The 13,214-nt window shown below is 68.1% G+C and overlaps 1 protein-coding gene across 5 annotated transcripts in view; it reads left to right on the top strand.

The window, feature by feature from the left end:
- RREB1 (ras responsive element binding protein 1) overlaps positions 1–13,214 on the top strand; it is a 50,549-nt gene that overhangs the window by 35,311 nt on the left and 2,024 nt on the right. For 4 of the 5 annotated variants that reach the window (XM_055126124.1, XM_055126125.1, XM_055126122.1 and 1 more), the window contains exons 7-12: positions 1,656–1,800; positions 2,263–2,396; positions 2,675–2,864; positions 3,496–6,184; positions 9,663–9,827; positions 12,264–12,950. In XM_055126124.1, the coding sequence (XP_054982099.1) occupies positions 1,656–1,800; positions 2,263–2,396; positions 2,675–2,864; positions 3,496–6,184; positions 9,663–9,827; positions 12,264–12,950 (4,010 nt within the window). The remainder of the gene's footprint in view (positions 1–1,655; positions 1,801–2,262; positions 2,397–2,674; positions 2,865–3,495; positions 6,185–9,662; positions 9,828–12,263; positions 12,951–13,214) is intronic. The other variant, XM_055126126.1, reaches the window with a different exon arrangement.

The raw sequence follows: 13,214 nt of genomic DNA on the forward strand, positions 1-13,214 counted from the left end.
TCTGGGCACAACCCGTCCAACCTGTTTGCACCCGACAAGCCAGAGCGAGCAGCCGCCAGCCGAGCCCACTCACCGTCTGCGCAAGCGCGGGTGCGTGCGGAGCGCGCACGCACGGGCACGGGCACGCACGGGCACGGGCACATGCCTGACGCCCGCCCCCGGACCCTGGGCCCCGCCCTCTTTCCTTCGCTGACCTCCTGTGTAAGGAGGGGCCCAGCTGACGTGGCCCCTGGTCCCACACGCCAGATGTCCAGGCAGGGACCACGCTGCCGGGGGCCCGTGAGCAGGGGTGCCCCTCACAGGCTCCCATCTGATGGGATCGAGCCCTGTCCTTCCCGGCCGCCCCAGCTGCCCGTGCAGCCATGAGCCAGAGAGGCGGAGCCCACCTGGCACGGGGTGTGTGTGTGTGTGTGTGTGTGTGTGTGTGTGTGTGTGTGTGTGTGTGTGTGTGTGTGTGTGTGTGTGTGTGTGTGTGTGTGTGTGTGTGTGTGTGTGTGTGTGTGTGTGTGTGTGTGTGTGTGTGTGTACTGACCAAACTGGGCCAAGAAGGGAGGATGGCTGGGTCACCCAAGGCCCTAGGGGTCACAATGCATGTGGTCTGGGGAAAGGGCAGGGGGTCCCTGGGCCTTGAATCAGGGTAGCCGTGCTGGAGGGGGCCGTAGACCTCCCGGGGGAGAGGGGTGCTCTCTGCCGCGTGCTCTGGGCGGGGCCCCTCATTGGCCCTGCTTGGGACAGGGGGCTAGGGCTGGGGGCCTCACGCTGCCCTGTGAGCGGGGTGGGGCCCTGTCCCTGGTGCCCACCCCAGGAAATGAGGCCCAGGCTCGTCCACACTGCTGCCCTGGAGGGCGGCGGGACCTTCCCTCTGAGGGGCTCGCTGATGCGTGTTGGTGCCAGTTTGCAGCCCCCGCTGGACACACGCCGAGCTGCTCCCGTTTCTGGTGCTGGACGTGAGCTGTGCCAAGAGTGGGCAGCCTCGGTTCAGGGACAGTTTCCTGCGTGGCCTGGGGAGGTGTCCACCCTGCGGCAGGCTCCACACATCTGCGTGTGCCTCCGTGAACCCAGCATGGTTCGGGGGCGGCTGTCGTGGGCGTAGAGCTGGGATGGGAACCATCACTTTTGGGGGATGGGGCCCGCCCAGCGATGCCCAGGGCTTCCTCCCGGCTCTGCACTCAGGAATTACGTTGGTGGTGCTCGGGGGGCTATGTGGGGTGCTGGGGATGGAACCCAGACCAGCCACATGCAAAGCCGGCGCCCTCCCTGCTGTCCTGTCGCTCTGGTGCTGGGAACGTGGCTTTGCGGTGGCGTTGTTCCCCGTGAGGCAAGGTGTGCGCCCGGAAAGGCTGGGCGATGCACGGTGAGCCTCGTGCGTGGCCCTGGGGGATTGGGACTCTCGCGGGGCCCTGGCCACGTTTGTCTCCCCGCCCCCCACAAGGCTCGGGAAGGCAGGAGAGGGGATGTGTGGGCAGGCGGGGCTCCCACGGCTGCTCCTCTGCTCGCCTGGTCGGTGAGCGGCTGGCAGGGACCGTGTCTGCTCAGTTGTGGGGCCGTGGGTTGCAGGGAAGGGTCTCCCGTCGTTCCCACCCCACGGAAGCAGCAGCTCGGGGACTCTGTCCTCCCGCGCTCTGCTCACCCGCCTGTGTGCGTGTGCTCCACAGGCACATGAAGATCCACGAGAAGGACCCCACTGGCGCCACGGCATCGGCCCCCCTGTCCCCCCTGAAGCGCAGGCGACTGTCCTCCAAGAGGAAGTTGAGCCATGACGCCGAGTCCGAGAAGGAAGACCTGGTATCCACCAAGAAGGTGGGTGCCGGCACCAGCGGCTTCTGTGTTCGCGCAGGCGAGCTCCTCCTTTTGCCCGCACCGGAGGGCCGTGACGCCCCTGCGCAACCTCGCCAGCCCGCGGGGTCACCCTGTTTGTCTGGACAGGAGAGGGGCCTTGCTGGCCGTCCGCGCTCTCATTGCCTGTTCTTCAGTGGACGGGGGGTGGGGGTTGCTGGGAGGATGGTGGGCAGCTGTGGGGGACCAGACGGGTGGCTGTGTGGGAATGGGTGGGCATGCGTGAGTGGGTGGGTGGGTGAGTGGTAGGTGCAGGGGTGGGGTGTGGGTGGGTGGGTGGAGAGGCGGGCCCAGGGGATGGTGGGTCTGGACGGAGGGACTGGGCAGTGCAGGGCAGGGCTGTGGCCGCCTCTGGCCCAGGCTGGCCTCCCCAGGGCGAAAGCCCCCGCAGACACCTCTCGCTGAGTGGCCGCTGTCCCCCCGCAGACGCTGGAGGACGGCTCGGTGGACCTGGAGAGGGCCGGTGACGAGCTCCTGCACTGCCCCATCTGCTTCAAGGAGTTCGTGTGCAGACACAGCCTGGAGAGCCACGTGGACGCGCACTCGGAGAACCCGCTCAGGTAGGGCGTGGCGCTGCCCGGCTCCCCGGAGTGGACGAGGCCCACCAGGTGGCTCTCGTGACCGCCCGACTGAGTGCCCAGGCCAGCGCTGCCTGTGGGCCGGCACGCTCGGGGGCGGCTTCTCTCCGTGGCTGACGGGGCAGCTGCAGACACAGGTGTGACCCTTTCCGTGCTGGGCGGCCCCGGAGTGGCGCCTGGGAGCGCGGACCCTGACCTCTGACCCTCGGTGGGGCCCCTCGGGGGTGGAGACGGCCCCTCACACCAGCTCTCCCCGCCAGGTGCGACGTGTGCTGCGTGACGTTCCGCACGCACCGCGGGCTGCTGCGCCACAACGCTCTGGTGCACAAGCAGCTGCCGCGCGACGCCGCCGGGCGCCCGTTCATCCAGAACAACCCGGCCATCCCCGCCGGCTTCCACGACCTGGGCTTCACCGACTTCTCCTGCCGCAAGTTCCCGCGCATCTCCCAGGTCTGCGCTGCACGCCAGGCCCGGCCCCGGGGCCCGTGATTCCCACTGTCCCCGTCTGTGCCCCGCGGTCCCCGCCTACCCGGGAACTGGGCCTCTCGGTCCCCCGCGGTCCCCGCATACCCGGGAACTGGGCCTCTCGGTCCCCCTCGGCCCCCCGCGGTCCCCTGTGGTCCCCGCCTACCCGGGAACTGGGCCTCTCGGCCCCCTGTGGTCCCCCGCGGTCCCCTGTGGTCCCTACCTACCCGGGAACTGGGCCTCTCAGTCCCTCGTGGTCCCCTGTGGTCCCCGCCTACCCGGGAACTGGGCCTCTCGGTCCCCCCGTGGTCCCCTGTGGTCCCCTGTGGTCCCTGCCTACCTGGGAACTGGGCCTCTCGGTCCCCCGCAGCCCCCCGAGGCCCCCTGTGGTCCCTGCCTACCCGGGAACTGGTCCCGGGCCTCCCCTGCCATGCTGCCCACCCAGGACCCGGCTCCGGTCCTGCTTTGGGTGTGGCCTCCCCACGCGCCCCACTGCGAGACGCCCAGGCCACCGTGTTTATTCAGTCCCGTCTGACTGTGTCCGAGAAGTGCCCCGGGGCTCGGCGGTCAGCCCCCAGCCAGAGCGCCCGCTAACCGCCCGCCCGCCCTCCCACAGGCCTGGTGCGAGACCAACCTTCGCCGCTGCATCAGCGAGCAGCACCGCTGTGTGTGCGACACGTGTGACAAGGCCTTCCCCATGCCCGCGGCCCTCACCCTGCACGTGCAGACCCACGCCGCGCCCACCCCGGCCCGCAGCCCGCCCGCCGACGCCCCCGACCAGAAGCTCTTCCTGGCGCTGCTGGGCCTGCGGCACACCCGGGAGGTGGGGCCCGCGCCCGCCGAGGAATTGCCGCCCGACGACAACCAGGCCATCCAGCAGCAGGCGCTGCGGGGCCCCCTGCCCCCCGAGCCCGGCTGCCCCGCCGTGCTGGGGCTCTCGGCCACGGCGCTCGGGGGCCCGCTGGCCGTGCTGCCCTTCCAGAAGGGCTTCCTGCTGCAGCCCGACAGCGGCCTCGTGGTGAAGCCGGTGTCCAGCGAGTCCGCTGTGGAGCTGGCCGACATCCAGCAGATCCTGCAGATGGCCGCCGCGGCCCCCCCGCACCTCGGGCTCCCGCCGCTGTCCAAGGCGCCGGCTGCGCCGCTGCAGACCATCTTCAAGCACATGCCCCCGCTGAAGCCAAAGCCCCTGGTCACGCCACGCACGCTGGTGGCCGCCTCCACGCCACCCCCGCTGGTCAGCGCCCAGCAGACGTCCCCCGGCTGCACCAGCCCCAGCCTGCCCCCGCCGCCCCTCAAGCTGCTCCGGGGCGCCGTGGAGGCCGCCTCGCAGGCCCACCTGCTGCAGTCCAAGTCGGGGGCGCCCGCCGCACCCCTCTTCCTGCCGGCCTCCCGCTCGGAGCCGCCCGGCCCGGCAGACGTGCAGGCCCAGCTGGAGCAGGACGGCCTCCTGGAGGCGCTGCTGCCCCTGGGCGTGGAGGCCAAGATCAAGCAGGAGGTCACGGAGGCCGAGCTGAAGGCCATCATGGTGGGGCCGGGCGGCAAGAAGGCGCCGGCGGTGCGCAAGGTGCTGTACCCCTGCCGCTTCTGCAACCAGGTGTTCGCCTTCTCGGGCGTGCTGCGCGCCCACGTGCGCTCCCACCTGGGCATCTCCCCGTACCAGTGCAACATCTGCGACTACATCGCGGCCGACAAGGCGGCGCTCATCCGCCACCTGCGCACGCACAGCGGCGAGCGGCCCTACATCTGCCGCATCTGCCAGTACCCCTTCACCGTGAAGGCCAACTGCGAGCGCCACCTGCGCAAGAAGCACCTCAAGGCCACGCGCAAGGACATCGAGAAGAACATCGAGTACGTGACCAGCAGCGCGGCCGAGCTGGTGGACGCCTTCTGCGCGCCCGACACCGTGTGCCGCCTCTGTGGCCAGGACCTGCAGCACCACCGCGCGCTGCGCGTGCACATGCGCACCCACTGCGCGCGCCCGCGCAAGCCCTTCGAGTGCCGCGAGTGCAGCGCCGCCTTCACCGCGCGCCGCAACTGCGTGCACCACGTGCTGAAGCAGCACGTGCACGTGCCCGAGAGCGACATCGACGCCTACGTGCTCGCCGCCGACGCCGCCCCCGGCCCCGCCTCGGCCTCCGAGCGCAAGCCCCTGGCCGCCTTCCTGGAGCCGCACAACGGCTTCCTGCACGCCGCGGGCGCCGCGCCGCTGCCGCACGTGACCGTGAAGCTGGAGCCGGCCGGCGGCTTCCCCGTGCACCTCAGCGAGCCCCTGGACTTCTCGCAGAAGGGCCTGGCGCTGGTGCACGTCAAGCAGGAGAGCCCCGGCCTGTTCCTCAGCGCGGGCCCCGCCCCCTACGACTGCTCCATGGAGCCCATCGACCTGTCCGTTCCCAAGAGCCTCCGCAGGGGGGACAAGGAGACCCCCGTCCTCGCCGAGGGCAAGAAGCCCGCGCAGGACGCGGATGGCACGGAGCCCCCGGCCGCCCCCCCGCTCGCACCGGCGGCGACCACGACCGCGGGGCCCGGCGCGGTCCCGGAGAAGCCCAAGCCCCCCGGGGGCCCCTCCGCAGCCTCTGCTCCAGAGAGCGGCCCCACACAGGCCCTGCAGGGCCCTGTCCGCCTGGCGGTGCCCATCTACCCGTCCACACTGGTCAGCGGCTCCAGCTTGCTCGGCGGCCCGGCCCTGCTGCGGCCCCTGCGCCCCAAGCCCCCCTTGCTCTTGCCGAAGCCGCCTGCGTCCGAGGAGCTGCCCCCGCTGGCCTCCATCGCCCAGATCATCTCGTCCGTGTCCTCGGCCCCCACCCTGCTGAGAGCCAAGGTGACCGACCCGGGGCCCGGACTTGCCACCGCGGACAGCTCTGGCGTCCCCAAAGCCGCCACCAGCCCGGCCGAGTGCAGTGACCCGCCCCCCGCGCCCCCTGTAGCCAGCAGCCCGGAGCCCACCTCACCGCCCGACCTGGGGCCCGCGGGCGTGTCCAAGAAGAGGGGCCGGAAGCGCGCGCTGCGGAGCCGGCCCCGGGAGCCCAGCGGAGGCCTGGACCTGGACTCGAGCGGCGAGTTCGCCAGCGTGGAGAAGATGCTGGCCACCACGGACAGCCACCGCTTCACCCCGTTCCTGCAGACTGCGCAGGACGGGCCGCAGCAGGACGCCGGTGGCGAGGAGCAGCCGGGCCCGCTGGACGACAAGGCCCAGCAGGGACGGCCAGCCCCGTCTCCCGGCTGCCCCCAGAGGCTCTCCTGCCCCCACTGCCCGCGCGTCTTCCCCTGGGCCAGCTCCCTGCAGCGGCACCTGCTCACGCACACAGGTAAGCGGGAGTCGGGGGACGGGGCGTCCGTGTCAATGCGTGCTCACCCTCGCGTGCCTCGGGACAGGCTGGCGTGCTCTCAGTGCAGGGGTGCGGCGGGGAGGGCTTCCTGTGCAGGATGGAGCCCCCACATCCTCAGGACCCCACAGCGCCTCCTGGGCCCCCCGCCCCGCCCCCAGGAGACCGGCTCTCACAGACACCCGTATTGCTAGTGCCTCAAGCGACACGCAGGTCCCCTAAAAGTCACCCACGAGGCAGTTTCCTCAGGCCGAGTGGAGAACTGTCAGCAGCACGGCTGGAGGCTATTGCGGACCCTCCGTGGTGGCCTGGAGCCATGTGGTGTCCGTGTCTTTGTGGCTGCTGAGCTGTCTCAGCCCCTCACGCGGTGTCTCGACCCTCACTCTCTTCTGTGTCCTGTCCGGCCTCCACCTTCCGGAGTGTTCCGAGTGGTCCAGTGAGTCCCTGTGTCCCCTGCACTCCATCTGAGCCAGGAAGCAGTGTCCTGTCTGTCACCTGCAGCCCCCTCCAGGGGCCGTCAGAGCCGTGACTGGCCGGGAGGGATGACAGGAGGTGCCTGGGGCTTGGCCTGGGGGAGCGGAGGGGGGCTGGGCACCCCCAGCCTGGATGTTGGGGGCAGGACCGTGAGGACATGCTCAGTGCTGGTCCTCATCTCCTGTCCTTGGGAGACCCTGGGGGGTCACCTCCTGTCCTTGGGGCCCGTGCTGTGCCACTGTGCCCCTTCATCTGGTGCCTTCGTGTCAAAGGGGGGGCCGTGGCAGAGGAGCCGGGGAGTGCCCCCGGGGCTGGGGGAGGAGTGGGCAGCTCTCTCAGCTTGGGGGACAGGCTGCGGGCAGGCAGGGCCTCCGCGGTGTGTGGGGGCAGTGTCTGGCCCTGCTCCAGGGGGCACCAGCTGATCCTGACATGCAGTGATCAAGAGGGGACCTGAAAGCCTTGGGTGGACGGGGAGGTCACCTCTGTCCATGGGGACCCTGGAGTCTACAGAGGGGTGGGGACAGGTCACCTCTGTCCATGGGTGACCTTGCCCCCGGTCTGTGGCCCACCCACCCCACAGCGTCAGGAACACGTGAGGTTGCAGACCCCTGAGCAGGAGGGTCATCCCCGCCGCTGGCCTCTGCCGCCCCCATACCTGCGTCTTGTACAGCTGCTCAGGGACTCGGGTCCAGGGTGGCCGCCGGGAGGAAGCAGGCATTGGTGGCAGGTGGCAGCCCCTGCAGTCCAGTCCCACTCTGGGGCCTTGAGGGTCTGGGGCACCCACAAGGGGAAAGGACCAGATCACCCAGTCCTGAGTCCCCTTGCACATGGGGGCTGGTGCTGTCCCTGCCGTTCACCTGGTGTCTCACTGGTCTCACCAAGGCCCTTCCCAGCAGCGTCCACTCCACTGGGCCGGTCCAGTGCACAGTCCCCCAGTATGGTGCGGGACTCGGACTCAGTCACCTGCCCCTCTGCTTCGTGCCGTCCCACGGTGCCCGGCCGTTCCAGGGCCTCCAGCGCACAGCGTCCAGCCTTTGTGCCTTGGCCCCAGTGCCAGGGATGCTGCCCGCGGGAGAGCGCAGGGGTGGCCGAGAGCTGTGTGCCGGGAGCAGGCAGGCCGTCCCCACACTGCGAGGGTCAGACAGTGACCCTGTCCGGCGTCCGTCTCTCGAGTGGGCTTGTAGCTGCAGACAGCGCGTCCAGTCGTGCCGTTTTCCTGACCTGCTGGCCGGGGCGACCTCGTGCCCCCCTTGCCCCACCAAATCCACGTCTGGCAGGTCCAGCGTCCCGGGGAGCAGCACCTGGGATTGGCGTGGGTCCCAGCTGGGCACCTGAGGCCCCTCCCTTGCCCCCTCCCTGGCTTCCATGGCAGTCCTGGAGGCCGCCCGGGCTGGGGTCTCGGCTCTGCCCCTGGCAGGGACGGGGGAGCCTCCCAGTGGGCCCCCAGGGGGGTTTGGGGCCAGCGACGCTCACTTGGGGGGTCAGAGGAGGTGCCCACGAGGGGGTGTTCCCCCTGCCAGGCTCCGGCCACCTGCAGGGACAGCGAGGCTGCGGGGGTGGGTGCACGCGTGTGTGCGTGTGGACGCATGTGCCAGTGTGGATGTGTTGAGTGCACCCACATCTCTGAGTGGCAGGGGTGATAGGTCAGTGCTAGGTGTGTACACGTGTGGATGCGTGTTGATTCACGTACAGGTGCGAGTGGTGAGTGTGTAAGTATGCACCCGAGGGTTGTGCTCGTGTGTGTGCCATGTTGTGTGGCTGTGGTGTGTGCATGCATGTTGATCACGTGTACGTGAAGGGTGGGGGTGCATGCACACGTGTGGCCATGAGAATACATCTGGTTCAGGGTATTGCAGGCCTGTGGGTGGGTGTCTGGGGTACTGAGTTCCCTCTGGTCCTGGCCCCACTCCGTGTCGCCGTAGCCTGCTGGCTGGTGCTGGGGGGAGGCGGGGGCTGCCCAGAGGGGAGGGGCCCTTTCCCAAGTGTTGGGGGAAGCGTGTGCACCCAGCCATTGAGTCGCTTCTGTCACTGGCGCTCAAGGGAGAGCTGGGAGCCTGGGACCCCTGTGGGTCCTGGGATAGTCACCACCAGGGCAGACACACCCACGGCGTCCCCACCCCTCTCCCCTGCACTACTGTGCACGCGGCTCCTGCTCTGTGATGAGCGCTACACATATGCTGTGGGGGGAAGTTGTGTGTGTGTGTGTGTGCGCGCGCGCACGCGTGTGTGCATATGCATGAGGGCTGTGTGCATGTATGAGGACTGTGCATATGTGAGGGCTGTGTGTGCATGCGTGCGTATGTGTATGAGGTCTATAAGTGCGTGTGTGCATGTGTATATGAGGGCTCTTAAGTGCATTGCATGTGTGTGTACGAGGGCTGTAAATGCGTCTGTGTACAAGGGCTGGAAGTGCACATGTGTGCATGTGAGTATGAGGCTTCTAAGTGCACATGTGTGAGTGTATGAGGGCTCTAAGTGCTGGTGTGCATGTGAGTATGAGGACTAAGTGCACAGCTGTGTGTGTGCATGTGTGTATATGAGATTGTAAGTGTGTGTGTGCATGTGTATGAGGGCTGTAAGTGCGGGTGTGTGCATGTGGGTATGAGGACTAAGTGCACAGCTGTGTGAGTGCTGTGTGTGCATGTGTGTATGAGGGCTGTGTGTGTGTGTGCACGAGAGCTGTAAGTGCATGTGTGCGTGTGTGATGAGATTGTAAGTGTGTGTGTGTAAGAGGGCTGTAAGTGTGCGTGTGTGCATGAGAGCTATAAGTGCATGTGTGCATGTGTGTATGAGAGCTGTTGGTGCGTGTGTGTGCGTGTGTGCAAGAAGGCGGTGTGTGTGTGTGAGCGTGTGTGCCCTGTAGCTGGGCTCCTGTAGCTTCTTTGCTTCTGTTCCAGACTCAGTTTCCAGGACAGAGGCCTCTCCCGCTCTGTCGCTGGCCCGCTGGCCCGAGGGGGCGGGCGGTCACGGTGTCTTCTCTCTGCAGGTCAGAAACCCTTCCCCTGTCAGACTTGCGACGCCTTCTTTTCCACCAAGTCTAACTGCGAGCGGCACCAGCTGCGCAGACACGGACTCGGCGCCTGCTCCCCGCGGAGGAACGGGCTCCTGGCGCGGCATGCAGAGCGCGAGGGCGCGGGCCCCGATAGCACAGGTAGCGCCCGGGCCAGGGGGCTCAGGAGCGGCCCCTCTCGCGCCGCTTCCCTGGCCGTGCGTCCTGCCGGCCCCGTCCCCCGCCCCCCGCACACTGCCGCTTGCGCCTGTCAGGGCTGAGGGCACGTCCCAGGTCTCCTGTGTCCCTCCAGGCTGGCGGGGGCTGTCCTGGGGGTCCCGACCCAGTTGGTCGGGATAGGGCACAGTTCCAGGAAGTAGCATTGACCTCCCCCCTGCACCCCCCGGGCTGCCCCGGCCCGGTGAGATATCGGCACCCCAGAATTGCTCCAGATGTGGGTTCCCTTGAGCCTTGGCCCTGGGTACAAGCCCACAGAACCCTCCGGAAGCAACCCCAGGCCTGCCGGAGGAGGAGAGCCTGGGGTCTGTCTCTCAAAACACCCCCCGCCCCCCGGCGGCTCTCCCTGTGGTCCTCACCCCTGACTGGAGGGGATGGGGAGAGGGTCCAGCTCGTTGGGGGGAGGTTCCTGTGGGAGGGTCCCTCCCAGGCGTGGGGCTGCGCCTCGGAAGACTGGGGTGTTTGTGAGGGTGTGGAGCTGCAGCTCCTTCAGCCTCTGAGCGAACTAGGAGCATCATGGTCTGGTGACCCCCGTCTCCCGGAGTGTGGGTGTCCGCAAGGAGCCACGCACCCAGCCCACATGCGGGGGCCATTTCCAGTGGGCAGAGGGGCCTCCTGAGAGACCCCGTGCCCCAGGGCAGCAGGGGGTGTGAGGGCCTGGGATCCCAGTGTCCCCGCAACAGGGGGCCCAGTCCCCAGCATCCTGCTCTGTCCCAGAGCCACAACCCTGTGGGAGCAGCCAGCCCCAGGGCCCAGGAGAACTGAGGGTGGGAATCGCATGTGCACACCCGTGAGTATGTCCTGAGTCTTCCCTCAGGCCCTCACAGTTACTCAGAACTCGGCCGTGCGTGCTCAGGCTTCTCTCGGACCCTCACAGTTACTCAGAACTCAGTTGTGCGTGCTCAGGCTTCTCTCGGACCCTCACAGTTACTCAGAACTCAGCTGTGCACTCAGGCTTCTCTCGGACCCTCACAGTTACTCAGAGCTCAGCTGTGCACATTCAGGCTTCTCTCGGACCCTCACAGTTACTCAGAACTCGGCTGTGCATGCTCAGGCTTCGCTTCTCTCAGGCCCTCACAGTTACCCAGAACTCGGCCGTGCGTGCTCAGGCTTCTCTCGGACCCTCACAGTTACTCAGAGCTCAGCTGTGCACATTCAGGCTTCTCTCGGACCCTCACAGTTACTCAGAGCTCAGCTGTGCACATTCAGGCTTCTCTCGGACCCTTAGTTACTCAGATCTTGGCCATTTTTGCTCAGGCTTCCCACAATTACTCAGAACTCGGCTGTGCATGCTCAGGCTTCGCTTCTCTCAGGCCCTCACAGTTACCCAGAACTCGGCCGTGCGCGCTCAAGCTTCTCTCGGACCCTCACAGTTACCCAGAACTCGGCCGTGCGCGCTCAGGCTTCTCTCGGACCCTCACAGTTACTCAGAACTCAGCTGTGCACTCAGGCTTCTCTCGGACCCTCAGTTACTCAGAACTCGGCCGTGTGTGCTCAGTGAGCACCCTGGTGTGGGTTAGCAACCCTGCTGGGACAGACAGCACCAGGTGTGCCTGCCCGATGCCGCAGCCGAGCCTCAGCATACAAGCTTCTGCATGTCCATGGAGTCTGGCGCCGGCGTGTGGACTGGGGCCAGGGGCTTGGACTCACTCCCACACCCTTGGGTCCTTTCTGGAACTACTGGGGGGGCTGTGCTTGCTATCCACTGACTATTCTGGGGCCTCCAAATACCCCCCCGGCGACCTGTGGCTGTAATCAGCTCTGGGGGTACTCCAACCTTGAGGGGACCTGGTCCTGGGGTACTCCCAGCTCTGAGGGCACACCGGCCCTGGGCCACACCCACCCGAGGGCACACCCGCCGTGGGGCATGCCCGGCTCAGCCTCACCCCCGGGGGATCCTGGCCCGCACCCTCTGGCCTGTCTGGGGTCCCACAGACACAGGCCGTCAGCGAAGGCACCTGGTGGGCCTGTGGGTAGGCTGTGCTGGTGGGGAGGGGACACTAGTCATGCAGGGACACCGGTGCCTCACATTAGGTGCCCGTATCTGGCCGCCAGCGTGCTGGGGTTGCTGTGGGTTCTCGGAGGCCCCTTGGACTGGCTGTCGGGCAGGTGTTGGCTCGCCCTTGGTGCTCGCCTCCTCGCCCGAGTCTGGGGTGTTCTGCTCCCCTACCCCCTCTGCCGTGTCCTGACTGCCCAGACCTGATGCCCCCGAGGGCGGGGTTGTCCTCGCACCCCTCTCCCCCAGGCTGTGGCACTCCCGCCTCTGGCTGTCCACTCCGGGCCGGGGCTAGGCTGGGGGCACCCGGCTGGGGGGCTGCAGCTGGAGAGGGGGCACTGAGCCCACTGCGCTTGTCCCTGCAGACAGCCAGTCAGATGCCGAGACGGCAGCGGCCACAGGAGGCCTGGTCCTGGACCTCACCTCCAAGGAGAAGGAGCTGCCCAGCCCCGAGGCCGGGGGACACCCCGCCGAGGAGGACGAGGAGGACGGGGAGGAGGAGGAGGAGGAGGAGGAGGAGGACGGGGAGGACGCGGCCACTGCAGAGAGCCCGGGAGATGGGTGTGGAGCGGAGGGCAAGGACGCGGACGGCCCCGAGTCGGACACTGTCAGCAACAAGAGCCTGGACCTGAACCTGGCCAGCACGCTGATGGGCTTCAAGCTGGGCACGGGCCCGCCCGAGCAGAAGCAGGCCTGCGGCGTGTGCGGGAAGACCTTCAAGTTCCTGGGCACCCTGAGCCGCCACCGCAAGGCCCACGAGCACGGGGACGTCCAGGACGAGGCCCAGGAGGGCTCCCCCGCAGCCGCCCCCGAGCCCAGGGAGCCCCCCGCAGAGCCCCCGGAGGCCCCGGCCGAGAAGCAGGGCGAGGAGGGGGAGGGCCCCTCGGACGGGGAGGCCGAGCGGCTGGTGGAGAGGAGCGGCGGGGGCGGGGCGGCCGCGGGGGCAGGCCTGGCCGCCAGCAAGGCGGACAAGAGGAAGAAGGTGTGCAGCGTGTGCAGCAAGCGCTTCTGGTCCCTGCAGGACCTCACCCGCCACATGCGCTCCCACACAGGTAGGCGGGCGCCCGGGGGTGGGCGGGAGGCGCGGGGCCCTCCTAGGGGACCCACAGTGGCCCTCACACACGGCACCACACGCGTGCACACACACACGCAGTGCCGTGCACACGTGTGCACAGACACGCACAGTACCTGTGCACGCATGCTCACACGGACAGAGCTGGGAGCAGCACCGGTGCCTGTGGCCAGGGCTCCGGCAGCACATGCATGTGTAGGGGCCCCTCCCCCGCCTTCCCTCCTGGCTCCACGTGGGCCAGTCC

Source organism: Sorex araneus, chromosome 2 (assembly GCF_027595985.1).
Source record: "Sorex araneus isolate mSorAra2 chromosome 2, mSorAra2.pri, whole genome shotgun sequence".
Lineage (NCBI taxonomy): Eukaryota > Metazoa > Chordata > Mammalia > Eulipotyphla > Soricidae > Sorex > Sorex araneus.